This window comes from Talaromyces atroroseus (assembly GCF_001907595.1).
Source record: "Talaromyces atroroseus strain IBT 11181 chromosome Unknown scaffold_15, whole genome shotgun sequence".
Lineage (NCBI taxonomy): Eukaryota > Fungi > Ascomycota > Eurotiomycetes > Eurotiales > Trichocomaceae > Talaromyces > Talaromyces atroroseus.
Window position 1 is genome coordinate 461,554 of NW_017971447.1, and position 22,124 is coordinate 483,677.

At 48.2% G+C, this 22,124-nt stretch overlaps 8 protein-coding genes across 8 annotated transcripts; 3 read left to right on the forward strand and 5 right to left on the reverse strand.

Moving 5' to 3' along the window:
* Positions 1-45: 45 nt before the first annotated feature.
* UA08_08737 (hypothetical protein) lies at positions 46-2,321 on the forward strand (the record flags this gene model as incomplete). The annotated part of the gene is made up of 6 exons (XM_020263634.1): positions 46-867; positions 936-1,017; positions 1,174-1,326; positions 1,473-1,932; positions 1,990-2,077; positions 2,133-2,321. The coding sequence occupies 6 exons, from the start codon at positions 46-48 to the stop codon at positions 2,319-2,321; spliced, it is 1,794 nt and encodes a 597-aa protein (XP_020116170.1).
* A 675-nt stretch (positions 2,322-2,996) lies between these two features.
* UA08_08738 (hypothetical protein) lies at positions 2,997-5,213 on the reverse strand (the record flags this gene model as incomplete). Its single annotated transcript, XM_020263635.1, has 5 exons — positions 2,997-3,677; positions 3,746-3,840; positions 3,924-4,057; positions 4,129-4,261; positions 4,526-5,213. The coding sequence occupies 5 exons, from the start codon at positions 5,211-5,213 to the stop codon at positions 2,997-2,999; spliced, it is 1,731 nt and encodes a 576-aa protein (XP_020116169.1).
* A 353-nt stretch (positions 5,214-5,566) lies between these two features.
* On the forward strand, positions 5,567-7,400 carry UA08_08739 (hypothetical protein; the record flags this gene model as incomplete). The annotated part of the gene is made up of 2 exons (XM_020263636.1): positions 5,567-5,597; positions 5,677-7,400. The coding sequence occupies 2 exons, from the start codon at positions 5,567-5,569 to the stop codon at positions 7,398-7,400; spliced, it is 1,755 nt and encodes a 584-aa protein (XP_020116257.1).
* A 222-nt stretch (positions 7,401-7,622) lies between these two features.
* On the reverse strand, positions 7,623-8,912 carry UA08_08740 (hypothetical protein; the record flags this gene model as incomplete). Its single annotated transcript, XM_020263637.1, has 1 exon — positions 7,623-8,912. The coding sequence occupies one exon, from the start codon at positions 8,910-8,912 to the stop codon at positions 7,623-7,625; it is 1,290 nt and encodes a 429-aa protein (XP_020116258.1).
* A 1,042-nt stretch (positions 8,913-9,954) lies between these two features.
* UA08_08741 (hypothetical protein) lies at positions 9,955-11,698 on the reverse strand (the record flags this gene model as incomplete). The annotated part of the gene is made up of 2 exons (XM_020263638.1): positions 9,955-11,421; positions 11,498-11,698. The coding sequence occupies 2 exons, from the start codon at positions 11,696-11,698 to the stop codon at positions 9,955-9,957; spliced, it is 1,668 nt and encodes a 555-aa protein (XP_020116255.1).
* Positions 11,699-14,738: 3,040 nt separating this feature from the next.
* On the forward strand, positions 14,739-15,602 carry UA08_08742 (hypothetical protein; the record flags this gene model as incomplete). Its single annotated transcript, XM_020263639.1, has 1 exon — positions 14,739-15,602. The coding sequence occupies one exon, from the start codon at positions 14,739-14,741 to the stop codon at positions 15,600-15,602; it is 864 nt and encodes a 287-aa protein (XP_020116256.1).
* A 185-nt stretch (positions 15,603-15,787) lies between these two features.
* UA08_08743 (hypothetical protein) lies at positions 15,788-18,354 on the reverse strand (the record flags this gene model as incomplete). Its single annotated transcript, XM_020263640.1, has 7 exons — positions 15,788-15,790; positions 15,840-15,973; positions 16,309-16,674; positions 16,742-17,676; positions 17,736-18,067; positions 18,134-18,241; positions 18,292-18,354. The coding sequence occupies 7 exons, from the start codon at positions 18,352-18,354 to the stop codon at positions 15,788-15,790; spliced, it is 1,941 nt and encodes a 646-aa protein (XP_020116261.1).
* A 658-nt stretch (positions 18,355-19,012) lies between these two features.
* Positions 19,013-20,260, reverse strand: UA08_08744 (hypothetical protein; the record flags this gene model as incomplete). Its single annotated transcript, XM_020263641.1, has 6 exons — positions 19,013-19,059; positions 19,117-19,242; positions 19,310-19,510; positions 19,591-19,743; positions 19,805-19,938; positions 20,013-20,260. The coding sequence occupies 6 exons, from the start codon at positions 20,258-20,260 to the stop codon at positions 19,013-19,015; spliced, it is 909 nt and encodes a 302-aa protein (XP_020116262.1).
* Positions 20,261-22,124: the final 1,864 nt, after the last annotated feature.

Sequence of the window (22,124 nt, forward strand, 5' to 3'; positions counted from 1 at the left end):
ATCGCCCTTCCCGTGCGCCCGCCATTACGACGATATTCTTTCACCATGTCGACTCCCTCCACGGCCACCGCAACGCACCCTTCGCACCATCCGCATTATGGCTACTCCCACCATCCACTGGCATATCAGACAAGTAGTGCCTATCCCGCGAGTACGGCCGCTGGATCTGCTCGTCTAGCAAACAACTACGCCTTTTCCGCCAATACTCCCACTGCAACCACCACCACCACCACCACCACAGAGGCTCACCCCCTTCCGCCTGTTCCCCCCCAAACCGCACCAGCCCCCGCGAACTCCGTTTCAGCACTCCCAAATACTGCCAACAGCGCTTCAATGTCGTCCGGCACTTCGAGCCGCCGCCGGAAGCCCGATTGGAAGGAGTTTTATAAGAACGGGCTGCCCAAGGAAATCATCATCATCGATGACACGCCGCCCCCGGATCAAGCCGCCGGTGCTCGTTCAACCGCAGCGGCTGCTGTCAATGGCCAGCCTGCTGGGAAGAAGAGACGAACAGGACTGCAGTCTGCCTACGACGTGACCTACCACGACCGACCGTCTTTCTCGACGAACCCACAGCCGTATTGGGAGAACTCTTCTCACAATTCGCTGTCGACTGATCGCACTACATCTTTGCACACCACCGCTCCAACCTCGCTTGGGTCGGCCGGCAGTGTAGGGACGAACAACGGCGTTCACTACGAAGATGCAAACATTGGCCAGAAGCGGAAGCGCAATACGAGGACCTCGACTCGGCAAGAGGCCAAACGTCGGGAACTCGAGGCTGTTAGCGATGCTTTCCTCAGCTATATTCCACCACCCCAGCCTCCGATCAAGGCCAAGGATGTTCCCGTGCCAGTCATTCGTGATGTGAGAACCATTCACTCATCCTTGCCAAATTCAGATGGTTGACTAATTTTTTTTTTTCTTCTTTCCAGTACTCATACTCGAGACACGAAAAGGTGGATGACGAAGACGGCCACTATATAGTCCAAGCGGAAACGCCGCTGACGGATCGATGTAAGATTATTTCTCACGGGTCTCGCAGAGATATTACTGACGAAGAATGATCAGATTCCATTATACGGTTGCTCGGTCAAGGCACCTTTGGCAAGGTCGTGGAAGCATATGACAAACAACGCAAGACACGATGTGCAGTTAAAATAATTCGTTCAGTACAAAAATATCGTGACGCATCGAAAATCGAGCTACGAGTATTGTCTACTCTGGCGTCCAATGATAAGACGAATCGAAATAAGTGCATTCACTTGCGAGATTGCTTTGACTTCCGAAACCACATTTGCATCGTCACAGACCTCCTAGGGCAAAGTGTGTTCGATTTTTTGAAAAGCAATTCTTTTGTCCCGTTTCCCAGCAGCCAAATTCAGAATTTTGCTCGCCAGCTATTCACCAGTGTAGCCTGTCAGTATCTCTTTCCTGGAAAACTATTATTATACTTACTAACCCTTGCACAGTCCTACATGACCTCAATCTTATTCACACCGACCTCAAGCCGGAGAATATCCTTCTCGTGAGCAACAACTACCAGACATTCACCTACAACCGCACTATTCCCTCATCCTCCCATACAACGTCACGCAATGCTCGCCACCGTCGCGTACTGCTGGACAGTGAGATTCGATTGATTGACTTTGGCTCGGCAACCTTTGATGACGAATATCATTCGTCTGTCGTTTCGACTCGTCATTACCGAGCGCCGGAAATCATTTTGAATCTGGGATGGAGCTTTCCATGCGATATCTGGAGTATCGGTTGCATTCTTGTGGAGTTTTTCACGGGAGATGCACTGTTCCAGACTCATGATAACCTCGAACACCTTGCAATGATGGAGAGCGTGATTGGGAGCAGAATCGATTCAAAAATGGTGAAGCAGGTGATGCAAGGTCGGGGAAACAGTCAAAACCAGGCTGCAAAGTATGTTTATTTTTTGCTCGTCCTGCTCGCAGTGCACATATTGATACATATCAACAGGTATTTCAACCGGAACAAGCTCGACTATCCGAATGAAGAGACGACACGACCTTCTCGCAAATACGTGAGAGCAATGAAGCAATTGCATGTGAGTACTTGCACTAATTCTTATCAACACCGTAACAATTGCTAACACAATGTAGGAATTTATTCCCCAAAATCATGCATTCAACAAGCAATTCCTAGATCTACTGCAAAAGATCTTCGTCTACGATCCCAAACAACGGCTGACGGCTAAACAAGCCCTCAAGCATCCGTGGTTCAAGGAGACTATAGTTGATGATGGAACTGAAGCTGTACGGCTTGCCAAACTCCATTCTCGTTTACTCTGATGGGATCCTAAGATCTTAACCACTTATACATATGTATAGTTGAAATACTCGGGTCGCCAGCAAAAAGTAAATTAAATGGCGAATTTGTCGGACAAAAGGGTATAATTTTATGGTGACGGTGTTGAGGGCGTCTCTGTCTATAACGCATGAGAGATATCAATTGGGAGTGGGCCTTTTTTTTTTTTTTGAGTAAGTGCTGGACAAGTGCTGAAAGAAAAGAAAAAACTTATCGCAGGAGTCTCGGAGCCTATTATTTTTTGCCTACCGTACTAGCTCACAATGGGGCCGCTTTACCTATCACTATCTATCGGCTGATTGATGAGGTAGGTATATGTCTCGATATACTTGAGTGATTATCTGTTATATACTCGGAGGTTTCTGATGACGGCCTTTTTCTTGTTTTCTGTCGCTTTTCGTGGTGTTACGTTCACGGATTGCTGCTATATTTAACGGATGATTGAAATCGGGATGTATTTAGTCGCAATGATTTATTATGGGACAGTGATCATATCATGCATTTGACAGCTTTTTAAATAAAATTTGTAGACAAGCGTATCTTTTCAATAATGAAAATTGAAGGAAAAAAAAGAAGAAAAAGATCGATCTATCAAATGTTTAATCTTTACAACTCCCAAAAACCACCCGGCTATATATAAGATGCATCAACATGTCAGTCTACATCCCCCGATTGAATTCTACATTCCCACTCTCTCCGCCCTTATCCCAGAATTCCTCCTCCAAATTCTTCACATTGATAGCCTGGCGAGAGGGGAAAGCGCCCAGCGCCAAGGGCAACGCAAAGATAGACGTGGTCAGAATCAAGCCCAGATTCACGGGCAAAACGAGTCTCGGTCTCGACATGAGCCACTGCATCTTCTCGAGCCTGACGAGAATCAAAGGCGGCAGAACCATGATGGGGGTTGCGTTCAGAACACGGCTAACGGCCGTTTCGCCGACGGCGATTTTGGCCGCGATTTTGCTCTTGCCGAGACTTTCAATGGGCTCGCCGGTGGCTTCGCGTTTCCGTTTTTCCTCCTCGGAGAGCACGGGGTAGACGTCGATGCCGCGGCGGATTTCTTCGCTGCGCATGAGGAACACGTTGAGCGCAGTGGCGCTGGATACGGCTGCGAAAGGGACAAGGCGACTGAGAATGAGTTTGGTGTTTGGGGTTACGTTCTTGAGGCGGGGGACGATGGCGTTGAGCCCTAGGGCTACGGAGCAGGATGCCGAGACCGCGAGACAGTAGGATTTGGCTAGCATGGAGGTTGTGAGGGGGGTTGATTTGTTGGCGTTGGATGAGTTGATGGCTACGTTGAGGGATTGATTGGCGATTTGCCAAAGGAGGGTGCCAGTGGTCTGTTTGTGTTAAGTTGCAATGAGCAATTGAGAACTAGACAAGATATTGGGCCAGTGTCAATTCGTACCTGCAGACCAGGCGTGAGCATGCCTGCTGTGACGACGAGGTTGGAGAGAACAAACGAAGACATTCGGAATGGGAGAAAGACTGGTTGGCCGGTATCTGTGTGGTTGATTGTGTTAACATGAATAGCCGCAAAGACCAGTGTGTATTGTGTATCTTCTCGCGAGAGGAATAAACCATACCAGGGTGCAATGTTGAATCGACAACCTGCTTTGCGCGCCACAGCTCGGAGGTCATTTCTTTTGTTTCGCCGTTCTTGTACGAAACAATCAACTTCTTTGCATTTTCCAGCCCGGATGAGGAGGTAAACAGCATTCTATGGAATTGGTTATTTAGTTTTCTGAGTTTGCTCTCTTCAATTGCAATTCAATGGACTCGAAGACTGACCGTGGATCAGAAATGCCCGCACACTCGCGCACACGACCCCAGTAGGTGTTCAGGTCATACTGGGATCGGGGAAGTTCCCGACTGCCAGGCAGAGAGGAGGACATTGCGTCCGAGCAACAACAGCAGCGGGTGGCTGTATATTGTTACTATTCAACTGTGATTTGAGCACGGAACGGTGAGTCAAAAGACAAAAAACATCCGCAGCGATTATCGGAGTCGGTGAAGCCCTTGATAAGGACCCACGTCCCGATCGGGAATAGCGGCCCGCGATAACAGCGCCTTACGCCCTTACGCCCCTACATGGCTAGTTACACGGAGAGAGAGAGAGAGAGAGAGAGAGATAAATACTGAAACGGATTCAAAATTCAGCCCTCGACTTTCTTCAGCGCCTCTCCACCGGCCTCCAGCTTTGTGCCGCCAAAGGCCTCGTCTTCAGGAAGCTCTAGATCAAACTGATTCAGCAGCGCGGCCTCCAGAACGAACTCGCACCCGGACTCCAGCTCCAACACATGTCCTCCGTACGATCTATCCTCCGACAAGAAATGCATGTGTAACCCACTCACCGACACCCCGTGCATGTACCCAGGCGACCAAAATCCGACAATGCAACCCGTCACCGACTGGTACGTAGTCACCTTCTGTGCCTCTCCAAGTTCCGACAGCGGCTGGAAGGGATACTGCTGACCGCGAACCACGCGGGCCGTGATCGTGTCAAGAGAGATGCGCGGGATGAGGAAAAACGCGAACCGGTTGTTGATGTTGCCGTATAGCTTCTGTAGATACTGGAGGATAGCCTGTTTACCGGGAAGGTTGGGAAACGCCGACTGTTTTCGCGTGTTGCATTCCCTGAACGACGTGACCATGGCGAAGGGGAGCTCTTCGTGCTCCTGGACCAGTCGCACAGCGCCGGTGGATTGCAAGTGGTAAGTTTTAGAGTCGAGCATGACAACCTCGCCGTTGATGGATGCCATTGTTCCCAGTCCATGAGTGCCGTGAGAGAGTAGTTCTGACAGCCGGATGCCTCTTGACGCAACCCCTGCCATGAGCGCAGACGCCGTCGAGTATTGATAGATCCTGTCCGGCATTGTGGTCAAATCGTAGGTGCGTAAGTATGTAGCATGCGCGCGCCTTTCATTCATTCTTATCAGAGCAATGAATAGTTATCGGCTCTCAACCGCCCGGAATTGACGGCGCAGCGCATACGTCACCGGAAAGTTGATACCCCACGTTTCTGGCAGCAAACACGGTACTGTAATTACAAGCAAAAATACGCCCTGTTTGTTCGACAATTTCTTTGCATTTGCAATTACGAGGCGTATATCGATCAAAAGCCTACCTAGATAGAAAACGGACAAAGGCATAGAAGTAGGCGTATAATCCTATGCTATCAGAGAATCGAATAATCTATGCCGAGTGTCATTGCAAATTTTGTGCAAAAATGGCCCTTGTACGCAATTACCGCGCCACTAGTACCTAACCAAGCCAGCCGCCTCAAAGACGTGGTGATCATTCTTCCTGGGCATATTCTCTACTGTGACATATATCTAGTATTCCCAGCAGAAACTATGTCGAATCGCAACTTGGCCCACGTGATCGTCGATTCGCTGGCCAACGCCGGCGTCAAGATCGTCTTTGGCATCCCCGGAGCCAAGGTGGATGGGGTATTCGACGCGCTGAGAGACCATCCCAGCATCAAGCTCATAGTTTGTCGCCACGAACAAAATGCCGCTTTCATGGCCGCAGCAGTCGGCCGATTGACTGGTCTGCCAGGCGTCTGTTTGGTCACTTCGGGGCCTGGAACAAGTAATCTTGTCACTGGACTGGCCACAGCAACAACCGAGGGAGATCCAGTCCTTGCAATTGCAGGCACAGTATCGCGATTGCAAGCAGCCCGGCATACCCACCAGTCTCTCGATGTGAACAAGGTTTTAGAAGGCGTGTGCAAGTCAGTGATCCAAGTGGGAGTCGAAGATCAAGTGAGCGAGGTCATTGCAAATGCCTTTCGCCAGGCACGGAGATTCCCACAGGGTGCAACTGCGGTGGCTTTGCCCATGGATATTATCAAGAGTACTTCAGTCGGGGTCCCTCCATTCCCTGCGCTTAGCTTCGAGTCTCCCGGCTACGGATCAAGCAATGCGAAACTCGGCAAGATTGCAGTCGACAAGCTCTTGGGTTCCAAATACCCAGTCATCTTGCTAGGTATGAGATCAGCGGATCCATCTGTTGTGCATGCGGTCCGCCGAATGATCATGAACCACACACTGCCGGTTGTTGAGACGTTTCAGGCCGCAGGCGCAATCAGCGAGGATCTCCTGAATCGCTATTACGGTCGCGTAGGACTGTTCAGAAACCAGCCGGGCGATAAAATACTAGCTAGAGCCGACCTCATTATCACCGTGGGCTACGATCCCTACGAATATGACGCAGAAACATGGAACGTAGACAATCCAACCACCATCCATAATATTATCCACGTCGATTATACCGATGCCAGGGTATCGCAGCATTACATGCCGCAGGTTGAGCTCGTTGGTAATCCTGCAGATATTATCGACGAAATGGCCTCTAGCATTCAAGCTTTCAAGCCCAAGTTCTGGTCTGGTGCGGAGGATGCGCTGGAGAATATTCGTCAGGAGATTGACAAGTGGCAGTCAACTGCGACAGCAAATATCATATTAGATGGACCAGTGCAGCCAACCCATTTCGTCTACCAATTGCGCCATTATCTTCCCAAGGATACCGTTGTTGCTGTTGATGTTGGCACTGTTTACATATACATGATGCGGTACTTCCAGATTTACTCACCACGCCACTTGCTCTGCTCCAATGGCCAACAGACACTCGGCGTCGGTCTCCCGTGGGCAATCGCAGCGAGTCTAACGCAAGAACCAAAACCATGTTCAAAAAAGGTCGTTAGCATTAGCGGGGATGGCGGATTTATGTTCAGCTCCCAGGAACTGGCCACAGCGGTGCAACAAAAGTGCAACATCACGCATTTCATTTGGAACGATTCGGCGTATAATATGGTTGAATTCCAGGAGGAAGCCAAATATGGCCGTAGCTCGGGAATCAAGCTGGGAGGCATCGATTTTGTCAAGTTCGCAGAGGCATTTGAAGGCGCGAAGGGATATAGGGTTACTACGACTGGGGAGTTGAAGAGTGTTATGAAGGAGGCACTCGAGTTCCAGGGTGTAGCTGTTGTTGATGTGAGGATTGACTACAGCAAGAGTCACGAGCTGATGAAAAATATCATCCCAAAGGATTATCGATGATATGTGGCTTGGATAGTGTAGATGATGAGGTACTTTGTTCTGAACACTTAAAACTGGATTCTTATATACAACTCATCTAAAAACATAGAAATAGTCCCTGGAAATCCTTGGAGGTCCCATTGTTTCGCCATTTTCATATCTCGATCCACTGAAAATGGGTTCATAGCTTCTTTTTCCCTCAACGGCCTATCATGCCCACCTCACAAGTCGTCGACCAGTCTCTCATCGTGACTCTGGCCACTGTCTATCCTGGGCAGTAGTATTCAATCCTGGTACAGAACGATATGGAGAAGACATAGACGGACGGCGTGAAGGAATAAGATGTGGAACAGCAAAGGGAGAGTGTGAGCGAAGCGGAGGAATGGTGAGTCTGTTAGGCAACTCAGCCTCTGACTCTGAAGACCTGTGCAATCCGTGGAACTCGGGGTATGTTACAAACGATGTAACAAGTGTCCCCGCTGATGAGTCAGGAGTGACTGAGACTCGGGGACGCGGATCTTGCAATCCTTCTGTGGATGGCCAGGGGCCATGCATACAGTATGATAGAGCACCATCTGGATGAAAATGATCGGAAATATTTCCTTCATTATGCAAACTGTTCATCGTCGTCATGCTGTCACCATGGGAGTAGTCACTGATAGTCGAAGACGAATAGCTTTCTTCAGAAGGAGGTAGATGAGAGGCATCTGTCTCTATGTCCGACCCGTAACTTCGCAGAATAGATTCAATTTCCGCAAACTCGTGAGCATTTCGACTAGGTGGGCGAGATAATGATGCCACAGAAGGACGCGGCTTGGAATTTTCAAGTATCCTTTCGGTGAGAATGTGAGCCTTATGAGAGCTAACACGCTGTTGCTGTGTATTGTGGTGTTCCGTCATAGCCTTCATTTTCCTCCATTCCTGCTTCGCATTTTTGATAACAGCAGCCCGTTGTCCAGACAAGTAGAACAACTCATCCTTTTGATCCGTAAGCATGATCCATTCATTAATGAATGAAAGAATCAGAATCGTACTGCCTGTGCTTGTCACTTTTCCCAAAATTAGGGTTCGCAATTCTCGTAGCACCGCCGGCTTTGAGGCGACCCTGGAAAGCATGCAGGCCTGGCATTGATCGGCTTGATATTTCCAGTGCATAGAATGTGTGGATCGATCTTTGTCTATGGACTCCCTCCACATTCCCTCGATACCTGCGGTACGGTCCAGGGCCATATTCTCATCTGGCCCAAGCAGATATGCATATTGTCTCAGAGACTGGACTGAGTCTATTACCTCTGCTCGCAAGGAGTCAAATATTGACGAGACAGTACTTGAATCCAAGCCTTCGTGGACGCAGCACAACTTATTGAATAGACCAGCTTTGACAAAGAGATTGATCATTTTCGACGCGCGGAGATGATGAGGAATGTGATCGATGGCGTAGCGGACTCGTGAGCAATCCGCACCTGGTGAGTCTACCCTGAGACGTAAGCAGGAAGCCAGTTCCTTAATCTCGCTTGGTGTGAGTTTCGACATGGTTGTATGCGAAGAGTGAGAGAGCCGGTCAAAAAGATTCGGGAAACGTCTTTGGCTCGATTTTTGATATGAATCCCTTTTCATGACTGCAGCCACCTTGTTTATTAGGAAACTCATAGAAGGCAAAACCAAAGGAAGCGCAGTCAAAACAATTTTCATGTACCTGGGTGCCCTTTTGTTTCGACGAGACTGCTTTGGATCTATATTCGGAAAGCAGAAAGTGAGAACGCAACCGGCGAATTATATGCACTTCTTGTATATATTAACTTAAGAATGACACGACATTTTATATGTTCTCTTTGTGCAGTTTATAATGGACAATTATTTTATGTATCGCATCACATCCTGACTGCATGTTGCCGCAATGAGCCATACTTATAAGTCGATGAATGTCGAAAAAATGCGTCCATGTCCGATTTTCTCAAATTAGAACAAAAGCAGGATTATTTGTTATTTTGTCTCATTCCATGCGTAGTCTTTATTACCCTTTTGGGATAGTCAACAATGATATTGATGCCGAAATACGGTGAGGGTGGCTATCTTATTATATAGATACTATTTATATTTCTTTCCAAAATGATTCCGAGCCTTCGAATCTCGGTATATTCAAAGGGAATGCCTTTCTACTTCGTGTACGAATCAATGAAGCTAAATTCATTCTCTAATGTTCGCTTTACCGGACGAACAATGATCATTCGGGGATTTTTTGATGACTTCAACAAAAGGACAAAATGCCGAATTTGCCCACAAAGCACTCTCAACTTATGACAACCTTGGAAGTGAGAAAAGGAAACGAGTGTAATATTTTTGTCATGCACGGCTTTCAGAAGGTTCTTTGTCGATCACCATCTCTTTTATACTCGCATGTTTCATATACACCACGCTGCTTTGACAGAGGGAGTATCTATTACGAGTTGAGAAGAAGAGAAAGTTTAGTTAGGACTCGGTGGTTAGGGCTAGTCGGGATTTGAGACGGGATATCTTCAATACGTGGCTAGACATGGCAGTATTAATATTGCCTCTGCGTCCAATGAATGGCACTCTAGTCTGAGAATCCTTCCCAGTCAGACTCGCTTTCATTATCGCGTCCCTTGTCATGATCCAGAGCCCTTTTTCCTTCCAAGTCCAATGGCCCTTCTGCCAGAGCTTCATCTCGTACAAAACCAGCAACAAAAAAGCCTCCGGTACACTCTTCATCACCTGGCCAGCACCGCAGACAAGCATCCAACTGTTCATCTGTCAAATTCACACTTATACCACTTTTCCGTTCACCACCAGCTGATTTGCTACCGGGGTCAACACTGATCCCTCGATGTCTCCACTTCTGTAAACCTTCTGGTTGTTCATGGCGACGCATAATTCTCCAGCCTCTCTTTCTCGCAATCTCAGACGCGAGGACCCTTTCAACTACGCATTCATTCTCGAGCATGTGGATTGAGCAGGTACTATACGTAACCTTAGAAGCGGCTGGGAATTTGAGCGCATGTTCCACGATATGTGTTTGAAGATTAGACAGCTTAAGTAAGCGTTCTGAATCCATGCTGTCTTTATTTTGGGCTTCATTTTGCTTCTGACTTGGCTTGGCAGCATCGTTCTCTGCAGGCCGTTTGCGCTTGGTGCCTCTGTTCGTGGATTTAGGCTGTTTATCTTGTCCCGGAAGAACCAACTTGGGCACGTCATCACGACCGATAATGCCACTGCCTGAACAACTTGGATCAAGAAGTAAGCCCGTCACACCTTCAAATCGTTCATCCTCTGGGTCTAAAGCTAGAAAATCCTGCCCTGCGAGGACATTGACTAGCTTATCTGCTCCAGCAACAGAAACCATCTTTTGAAGGGTTTTTGAACGGACAGCCGATGCATCCATTGAAATTATCTTAGACCTGCCATGCTGCTTCTTGGAGCGCAACAAGTTTTGTCGTGCTGCGAGAAGAGAAGCTAGATGCGTAGTTTTATTTCCAGGAGCAGCGCAACCATCGACTAGATCTCCGCCCTCCCATGTCCCATTTGCATCGCCCAAAAGTAGGTAGGCAGGGAAACAGGATGCTTTGTCCTGCAGTATGATTTCTCCATCCTTGTATGCCTTTGATGACGAGAAGTCGACGCTGCCTGCCGCGAGAGCTACCAAATCAGGTATGTGATGATCGACATAAATTTGCTTCGCACTTTTCAGTTCACTTAGGTCGTCCACTTTGCAGTGGTCTGAAAAGGTAGCCTCCATCTGCCCCTTGAGCGTGCTCTTTATGTTATTGATACGCACCCAACGAGGGTACATACTTTCCGTTATCCCTTCCGGACCAAGCAGTGCTTTCTTTTCTGATAAAACGGCAGCTTGTAGATCTTGGATAGAGGCACAACCGCGGCGCACCCGCGATTTCGTGAGTTCCGCTTTCAACCGAGCTTTATGCCTTTCAACCGCTTGACGAAGGGGATGTGATGCAGGTGCGGCAATTCCATTTTTGCTGAGCAGATGGTCATGAACAAGTAATAACCATAATAAGGGCGTTAACTATCAGGAGACGTCCCTCTTTCGTGTTAGTTAGCATCCTTCCAAAAGAGCATTGAATTTTCATGCTCGCTCATACCTTTGGCTCTAATAGGAGCACACCGGCGTTTTCAATGACCTCCCTGAGTAGTATGTCCCATTTTGAAGCCTCTGTGACAAGGGCATATATCTGCGCAGGGGAAGCTTTCAGTGATTTGGAATTGTAAATGCGCGATTTGAACGATCCGCCCTGAGTTGAAGAAGAGCTCAGAAGTGTCGATGCATCATAATATAGAGACATTGTGCTTTCATAAAGCTCAGAATGAGCCTCTCAATATACAATTGTGGTAAATTGGCGCATCGTCTTCGAAAAATTACGACCTGCGAGTCGAGAAACTTCTAGCGGCAGAAAATGGTCTTGGTGGAGATTGGTATGAAGGCGGTGAAACACCAAATACCGTCCGATAATTGGTTGAAATCGGTATAGATGGCATCTACATTCTAACATTCTAATATAAAAAGGTTTCAAAGAAGGAGAATTTATACAAGAACTGCAAGAGCTACATTAATCTGCGTGTAGATTTGATAACTCAAGTAACCATGTTTGTAAACGCCGTCGACTTCAAGAGAATGCTTTATATAGCTGTTTACATATGCTTCTTGTATAAGTAGTATACTACATGAATAGTACCATTCAAAATTTTGGTATGTCTGGTTGAATACAAATTTAACAAGTCGATAAGTTTATCCCCCAATGTCATATAGCCCTGATATCCGGTGGTTCTCCCAACATAACTCCCGAAACACCACGATGTAGTAGAATTTGATCCTCAGCGCAGATAGGATCGATGCCAAATAAATGTGATCACCGGCTCAAGGATGATCAAAATAACGTACTCATATTACCCAGGAGGTTTGCCACAATAAGCATTGCCAGGGTATTTGACAGTATCCTCAACAAGTCCACTTCAGCAATTAAATCGCATCAGCCTCCGACGATCACTGCTAGACCATAGAACCCTCCTCCGTCGCCCTAGAATCTCTGTGCGCCTTCATTGCCTCTTGACCAGCAACAAACATGCCTAGTCTGGTCCGGTATCGTACCTGCCGCATATAGTTTAACTGATCTTGCCCAGGTTCGTGTGGGTTGATGCCCTCCATCCCCCCAGCATTGAACAAACGAGCAAAACCCCAGCCCATAGCGGCCATGAATCCGGCTCCTATAATGACCAGGAACACGATCAAATTGATCATGCCTTCGCTGAGGCCTCCGATGTTCGACATTTTGGCGGTTGTTGTGAGTGTTCTTGTTGAGTATGAAGGGCGTGTTTCTTTTCTGTTGTTCCTATTCGCGTATTTCGCTCTTGTCTTTGTTTATACAATACTTTGAACAGAGAAGTTTAGTGAGAGGTTGATATCTCGAGCGAGCGGCTGCAAAAAAAGGAATTTGTGAGTAACACTATTTGCTTTTGCTTAGAGGCTTTGAGATTGTAGATACCTTGTAGTTGATAGATTTGATACCTTCGTACGAGGAAAATGAAAAGGAAATGAGAAGAGAAGGGGTACTGGGATTCTTTGCCAGAGTTGTCGAGAAAAAAAAGTGAAAGACAGGAACGCAGGTTATCTTTAGCGAATGTATACTATGTTGAGAGAAGGAAAGACAAATCGTGACGGTCTTGATCGTAATAGGACTGAAACCTCAGAACGAAGGAGTAGCAAGGAAAGAATCAGACTTAGAAGAATGAACAGGAATCAGCCAACTACTTATTAATAATCCCTGCGCGCGCCAAAAAGACTACTTGACTTATATTTAGACTATAAACTCTGTATCTACCATTCCCTTCCCACGGCTTGTTTCACCGATGCAGCACTATGAGTCCGTTCTTATGGCCAGACTCTCAAGCAACCCAATCAGAAAACGACAGAGCCACATTATACACGAATTAAGTAGACGCGATATGGGGCGCCAAGGCATATAAAAGGCGACATAGACAATTTTGCGTGCTGAAAAGTGGAATTGACTGGAAAATGTCGGTGTTGTTATGGGCAAAATGCCCAAAAAGCCAATCGCGAGGAGAAATTAGGGTATGAAAAGGCACACGCGGGCCTTTCCTAATACGGCAAGCGTGGTCCAAGATAGGAATAGCTTACGAAGATATGATGTCATAAAGCGAACCGGCCAATGACAGACCGCCAACTACTGATAGCATCAGCCAATCGCTGTCGCCTCAGCTTAATCGGGACTAGTGCGGTTAAAAATAAGCCTCAACATTGGGAGATGCTACTTATGTCTAGAAAATAGGAGTCGGGACTGAGTATTCGGATGTGGATAGCCGAGGCCAATGCAGGGCTGAATATATCTCTAGGAGGTTATGGCATGCAACCTCATTTTGCAAGTCGCCGCGTGAAACTCGACCAGGTACTGAATAGAGGCGACCTATGCCGTATTTACCTTGACTTTGACGAGTGCCATGATGGTCACTCGCGAGGATACTCTCTTTGCTAAGAGGTCTGTGACGCCTAGACTGTTAGGAAACGGTAGTGCTACGTTGGTCAACGCTTAATCCTCTATATCCGTTGAACAGACCTAGCTAACTATGCGTGCTTTTTAGACAGAGAATCGAGACAGAGTAGAGTTCTTTACTCCAAAAAGCTATAATCCCGGCCTTAAGGCGTATACTATGAATCCATATCGTCAATTTGCAGCACCGGTACCATGTATGTCAAGACATTGTATGTATGACATTGTATGTATGAATCCTCTGACATCTTACGAGTCTTGCTGGCAAATATCTTTGGTAATGGGGATCGGAATAATAGAATTATTTTATGTTTCCATATATCTCCCATATCAAAATACTCTGAAATGATTGGGAAAGGCTGGAGAAGTCTGTGTCATGATGATGAGTTGTTCTCATGTGTTGGCTCGTGTTTTTCTTTCATGCACAGACTAAAAAATGAAAATTCTACCTAGATATCTAACGAAATGTCTAGCGTATTAATCCGAAATGGCGACAACTCCGAAGTTGGAACGATCCGAAAAGCGATACCCCCGGAGATGGAACGATTGTGTGGTTACAGAATGCTTAAGGCTTAAGCCTCCGCCCGCACGCATATATGCTATCGCCGGTTGCGTATCTCCGAGCAATACCTACCAGCAAGGTGGTTATGAATGTCTGTATCAGATGGCGATGGAAATCTATAAATATGGGGGGCTCTTCTTCAAATTCTAGATTTCTTATTTCCTCTAGCATTGCCTTCGCTGATTCTATCTCCGGACGTTTCGCGCCTCTACCAGTCGAACAGAATCATCAGTTATTCACTAAACTTGCCTGGAAAAAATGGCTGACCCCAAAGTTTACGCCTTTACCACCTCTGATCACCATGACACTTACCCTGCTATCGCCAAATACTCGCACCAGGGACGGGTCGTTCTCATAACAGGCGCATCCAAGGGTATTGGACTAGTCACGGCCATTTCGTTCGCCAAGGCTGGTGCACATGCCATCATCATCGCTGCAAGGAGTAATCTAAACGAGGTCGAAAAGGAGATCCTTGCAGCAGCAGCGACAGCAGGCACCTCACCGCAAGTGCTGAAACTGCATCTCGACGTGACAGATCCCAAGGGGGTTGCAGAGGCTGCCGTCCAGGTGCAACAGAAGTTCGGAAAACTTGATATCCTCCTGAACAACGCGGGATATCTCGAAAAATGGACGGAAGTAAGCGAGTCTGACCCGATGGAGTGGTGGAAGACATGGGAAATCAATCTCAAGGGAACATATCTCATGACCCGCGCATTCCTCCCTTTGATACAGCAAAGTGACCTGAAAACCATTGTCAACGTCAGCTCCATCGGCGCTCATGTAACGTTCTTTGGCGCTTCGGCTTACCAGTCCTCAAAACTTGCTGTGATACGATTCACTGAATTCATTGCAGCTGAATACGGCGATAAAGGCGTCGTTGCATTTGTCATTCACCCCGGCGGTGTCCCTACCGAACTCGCCACCAATATGCCGGATCACATGCATGGGGCGCTGATAGACAAGCCGGAATTGGCTGCTGACACTGTTGCGTGGTTGACTCAGGAGCAGCAGCAGTGGCTCAATGGCCGTTATCTCAGCGTCACTTGGGACATGCCGGAGTTGTTTGCTCGAAAAGACGAGATTATCGAGGGGAACAAATTAAAAGTGAAAATGGTCGTGTAATAGGGTTCGCTCATTATCAGATTGATAAACAGGTCGGTCCTTGCAATGAGAGGCTTAGGGTTATAGATAGTTAGTGGTTTAGCCCTAGCCTCTTTTTTCTTTTTGCCTTCTTTTTAACAAGGGGGAAAAAGATCCTAGTTTTCAATTGTTGAATGTCTCAATTGTTTATAGTCTTCGTCCATTCATTACTAGATATACAATTACTATGTAATAGCTAGCTCGGACACCTAGACTTACCTGCCACAGGATCCTACAGGTCTCGTCAGTGGATGGGCCCAGCTTGATTCTGACAACATTCAGCTGTTTCTCAGTACGGGCATTGCACCACCTCTCTCCCTCACCGAGTCCGGCTGCTAATTTCTCCTTCCTGGCTGTTGTAGCGTTAGGTTGTAAAAAATCCAATGAGCTTGTCGATTGAAAAAAATGGCCACTCTGTAAGATGAAGGCAAAAAGTTCAACTAGCTACGTAGAGTATATGAATTGTGCTCGTTAATATTTTAAATGAGCAAAAAGTAATAAAATAAAGAGTTAGTGATGTAGTCCTCAACGAGGCTTCAATATATACAACGAATTATAATTCAAAGAAATTATACCCCTGTAAAGAAGGTAGAAAAAAAGGAAAGTTAAGAAAATGGTCACTCAAAGAACCTCCTTGGAGTCGTAGGTAATCGATGGACCGATCTCGTCCTTCGTACCGCATACCTACTGCTCTCACCAAGTCTTCCCAACCCAAGGCTCTCCAAACTTTTCTCCTTTTCATCAAACCAGAAGCTTGAACACTCTCTACTGCAGCTCCACTTTCCGGCTCTCCTACCCTGCTGCACGGACGGGATCAGGAAGTGTGTCACAATGGACCCGACAATCATAGCAGCGCTGAACACTACCAGGATCCAGCCGTAGCGTCTTGTGCTGCTCACATCGGCTGATGTGCTGCCGATATTGTAGTAGACTGTCAGCAGTTCGACGAGGATGGAGCCTAGTTTGCCGGATGCCGCACTCAAGCCGTGACATGTTGCTCGGTAGCGCGTTGGGTAGAGTTCAGCAGGGAGCATGTATGTGGTTGCGTTGGGGCCTATATACGTTAGAATCATGGAGCACATAGATAGATGGGTAGATCAAGATATTTGAGAGAAGCTTACCAAAATTAAAAAACATCTGCCCAATGACGTACAGCACAATAGCTACTGGTCCCTCGCGGTGGACAGTGATAAACATCACACCCATTGCAATGAACAACGCAGCCAGGGCCAGAAACCCATATTTCTGCAGATGGACGCGATTAATTTTCGGCGCAAAAGCGATAAACAGCAAGCCACCAACGACGCTGCCGACATTCAAGATGACCATGGCCTCGACCGAAGTGTACAGGAACATGGTATAGATGGATTCATTTGGGTTATCTGTGGTCTCCCAAGATGGTGCAGGACCGTTCAGATTTAGCGTGCCCCAGGTTTTGGCCAGAAACTGCGGACTGGAGAGCTGGATGCCATAGAATCCAAAATCGAGGAGCATCCATGCGATGCAGGTTCCGAGGAGAGTACGCCAGTTGCCTTCCTTCCAAAAGTAGTATATCACATCGTCCCAGACGTTACGCCAGTGCGACTGGAACGTGGGCGGGTGCAGCGTGTATTCTGTGTTGGGCGCAATACTTCCGGAGTCAATGGAGCCGCCAGCGCCACCACTTGCGTACGAGGAGAAGGACGATGACTTGGGCAGCGTGGTGCCATCCCAGGGGCGGTCGAGATCCAGGTCAATGTTGGCGGTTTGTTCTTCAGTACCGAAGAGAGTTGTAGCATCGAATTCGGCTTTGATGGGATCATTGTCGATATCGAGTAGATAGCGAGGAGTCTCCGGAATGGCGAACCGGAACAAGGATGCTATCACGCCAGGCACAACGCCAATACCAATGAGCCATCGCCACATGATATCCACTGCCCGCACTGAATCCTCGTTGTTGTGGTTTTTGGTAACGGCGACGACAATGAGGGCAACCAGATTACCGGCTAGCTGGCCCAGCGGCTGCATGAAGAAAACCGAGGCCAACATTCGAGCGCGGTGTTTTGTCGGCGCGAATCTGGTTCGTGTCAGTGTACTGTTTGGCATGTAGGTATTCATATAACGATAGAAGCTTACTCCGACGTAATCACAGCGCTCAATGGGTAATCAGCCCCAACTCCAATGCCGGTGATGATACGCCACCAAATCAACCAGGCATAGATGCTCATGCTATTATTGGCACCGGTAGAGGCCATGGTCACGCCGAGTGTGGACACAATCAACAGCACCAATTCAGCCCCGTACATCTTTTTCCTGCCATTTCTATCCGCCAAAAACCCGAACGTAATCTGGCCCAGAAATGTGCCTGCCAGTGTGGCGATGTTAATGAACGTCGTCCTTCTCGAGCTGGTCTCATCCTGCCAATAAACGTACGCAATCATGGGTAGCGCGATGTTGCTAGCAAACAGCTGGATAGGAGGGAGAGATCAGCCCATGCGTCTTCAGTGAGTGAGCAGGTGACGGAGAACGCTCACTGTATATCCATCCAGGAAAAAGCCGACACCAGCCACGAGAACCACCACCCATTGATACCTTTGACGATCGATGGTCTGGTAGATCTGCTGCATGCGCACATAGCGGTCCTTTTCTGCGTTAGTATGTAGACAATCAGTCATCTAGGCTGTGAACGTACCGTTTCATGGTCGAAATCGCGGGCTCGATCGGTTTTATACCACCGATGCGTTACACGGCCCATGATGTGTTGAATTAATTGACAAGCAGTCTAAAACATGGTATTGAGGAAGGAATATGAAAGGAGAGCAAATCGCCACAGCCGGTATACCACGCAAAATCTACCCAAGACTAGTTATATAATGGCATAGCAGTCGAAGCCAAATGATCCAACCAGGGCACGTACATACTAGACGAGCATGGGGCCATGCTCATACTAGTGATATAGCACGAGTGGGCGAAATGGAGCAAAACAGATGCCGGCCTGGCCGCACGTGCTCCGGCTAACCCTCATTTGTCGACGCAATCACAATCATTATTTGCATGTCCCACAGGCTCGCGCTAGAGCCTGCGCCCTGCGCTAGCCTGTCCATGTCTCCGTATGCTGTGATGCTGCAATTTCCGAGCATCTGCCACGCATGGGCATGGATGTGGCGGGGGAATTGCTGCACTTGGTTACTACCACGCGGTATTTATTGACTACGGTTGTTGTTATTATTGCATATTACTCTCCGGTGAGATGCCGTACTCGTAAGCAGCTCGCAAAATGGGTATTTAGTCTCTGTAGGGACAGGACAGCACGAAAAAGAAAAAAAGCAACAAAAGAAAGCACCCAACACAGACGCCATGATGCATGCCAGACCGCTCCCGAACGCCATCCAAGCCCTAACGCAACAGTACTACTATTGTTCAATATGGTGAGACATGATCTCCCCAAACCGTCTTCGTTCTGTCAAATGGTAAATCAGCCCTAGATCGCAATCATACGAACAGCTTGTTTCCCTACCATCGTCATCTAGAAAGTGAAAATGCAGCACCTTCATCTCGGCTAGAATCTCAAAGTTGGGCCGCAAGTGCAGCAGAATCGGCCGGCTGGACTTTTTGGGTATCTCGACTCGGTCGATGCAATTCACTGTTCGTGTTATTTTGTTTAGTTTCGATAGGTAATCCGTAAAGACCAAAGACATGCATTCACTCACAGGGCACCGACACGTATCGCTTCCTTTCTTTGCGTTGTGAATTGGCAAAGAACAACAGAGTGAACCTATCATGACGTCCTCGCAGTAGACGCAGGTTTTGGCTGATGCATTCCTCACCACGGCCCTTGGACTTGGCCTCTGATATGCCGGCTATGAAGACGAGCTGGGAAGAAAGGAGTAGTTCCTGAAACCTCACGCAATCTAATAGAAATGCTTGTTAGCTATAATGAGTTCTAGATATATTATTCCCAAGCTCTCTATGGCCTGACAAGTAGACTCACCATCCCAGTGATCAAATGTATAAGCTAGTTGTGTGTTGAACGTGGTATTGGCGGTCTGAACGGTCTGCTCGTCGAGAAACGACACGCGGTGCGGAGTGTCTGCCGAAAGACGCGGGTACTCTAGATGCGGGATCGGCAGTCGAGTGGCTGTGACTGTTGATGGTTAGCATCACCATCTGCATTGTGTCATCTTTGCCTGCGTTTTGGCACTCACAATCATGCACAAAAGTACTGTGGGATCCGTTGGAGCCGCCCAGCACCAATTGTCTCAGGGCTCCAGTAGGTTCTTTTACAATATCGATAAAGGAATACTGCATACGAAACAGGCGAGTCTTGCGAACAAACGATCTGTGCCGCACAGCGGGTTATTATTTTCTCACTCTCCGAGGAAGACCTGGACGGACGGAAAGAGCAGAACATACATGGTCACCAGAGGACTCAGCTGTAGACGCACAACATTGACAGCGGGCGCGACAGGACTCTTTCCCTTGTCACTCACCGTGGGGGAGACTGAGGTGGTCGGACTGGGTGGTGGCTGGAATCTGCTGATGGACAAGAGGCTGGCCTCAGAGTCTTCCGTGGCGGTGGAAGCGCAACTCATGTATCGCGTATCCCGGAGAGGCCAGTCGGGCCAATCTTCGAAATCATGAGTGGTCACTGTACTACTCATGACTCTTGCACTCGGCGCAGCGAAGGACCGCACCCCATATATGGCTGCAAGTCAAGGCAGATGTGGACACGAAGAGAAAAGGCAAGAGAAGCCACTCGGCCACGAATCAGCTCGTGTTTGGCATTATGGCACTTGTTTTGTTTGCACAGCACCTTGGCCGAGGGCATGGGAGACAGCGTAAAAAGCCACCAGCGCTCCCTGAGCGTGCGAGGAGGGGCATTCTTGCATGGTTCAGCGCAGCGTTTGGCAGGAACACGCCAAAGACGGTTAGGGCGTCCAGCGCTGCGATTGGCGCGCAGAGGCCCCACAAAGGGCGCGGGGCTTCCAGATCGTCTCGAGCGGCTACGGGGGGTGCGCTAGACCAGCTAAGGCTTAGCGCAGAGGTTGAAGCGGCGTTAGCGCGTGCCCAGCCCAGCTTGGGCGGTGGGCTCCTTCCCAAAATGCCGGACCGGGAGCGCCTTCTTCACCTCGTGCCTGAACGATTGGCTGTCGGAGAAAGCTTGGCCATGCTCGCGCACGTGATTTTCCACCAAGGACGTCGGTTCTTTTACTCTGAACTGAGTGGGTAACTACAGTTGGCTACCAAGGGACTGTATACATACTGACACGAGCCTTCTCGGAGCTTCCCTTCCAGGAGCTCTTGAAAAACACGTGGTCCTTGGGGCTGCGCTGATGGGGGCGAACTCTATGCATGGCATGACTAGACTATGTCTTGATGTTTTAGGGCAATCCGCTCACGTGCCGCCAGCCATCGCCAGATTCGACGGAATACCAGTAAGCTGTCGATGATGGCAAGCCACAGCATTCGGACAAGTACAGCACCCTTGGCACCCTCGAAGCGAACTAGGTACGATACATGCACTAGTTAGTATCTCGATAGTCGCAACATGTGTGCTATTAGCCGACGGCTACCTGATCCTTCCTCGATCAGATGTTTCTGGCTGTCTATATCGCGCATTGGAGTAAGCCCCAGTGTGAAGGCTAAGGCTTGTACATCACTATCTTCCCATGTGCGATGTCTATATGGGTCGATTTGGACTGCGGGCAACATCTCCTAGCTTAGCTCGGTTGACTTCCTGGCGGACATTCGCATAGAGACAAATGGTTGATGGATAAATTTGAACACATGTGGTGTGGTGCCTGTGTAGAGTGTACTGAGTGATCCTGACGGCAATCAGGAGGGAAAAAGGCTTCTGAGCATGGTCAGCCTCGTCAAGAAGACAATGCATTCTGTGCGAGGACAGTGGTGCTGTGCTCTCTTCGTAGCTCTGCGGGTGCTTCACGGACTCGCTGGAACGTGCCATTGAGATAGTCATATGCGAACGGATCTAGAAGAAAATCCTTTGCCCCTAACAAGTGGCTTGAATTACAGAGACCCGACATGAGCGTCCTTGTTGTCCGACAAGGTGAAGATCATATTGGAAAGGCTGCTGCTGCGAGTAGTTCGCCGCGGCGAGACTAGCTAGCGCCAACAAACCCGAAAGAAAAAGCTGAAGCGTTGGTTGCGATCAGTATTTAGTTGATCATTCTAGGAACGGCTCTGCTGGCACTAGGTAGCAGAATCTGCACAGACCAGTAGATTGAGGCTAGTATTAATATGCTGACAGCAGGTCCCCTCTAGAAATCGCAGGGACATGGACGCTACTGCTAGGATGTAGTCTCCAATAGGCAGGGTTAAAATCACAGAGCTAATTAAACCTTGATTCCCTCGAAAAATGATGACTTGGTTCAGGTGCAGTGAAACCGAACAATCTGTTGTACTGTTGCTCAAATAAGATTGGCGTTTCGGCATCGGCAAGCCGAGTTTAGGGCTCCGTGCGCGCAGCCGAATGTGTGGACGATGAAAGGCTTAGAAAGCTGGAAC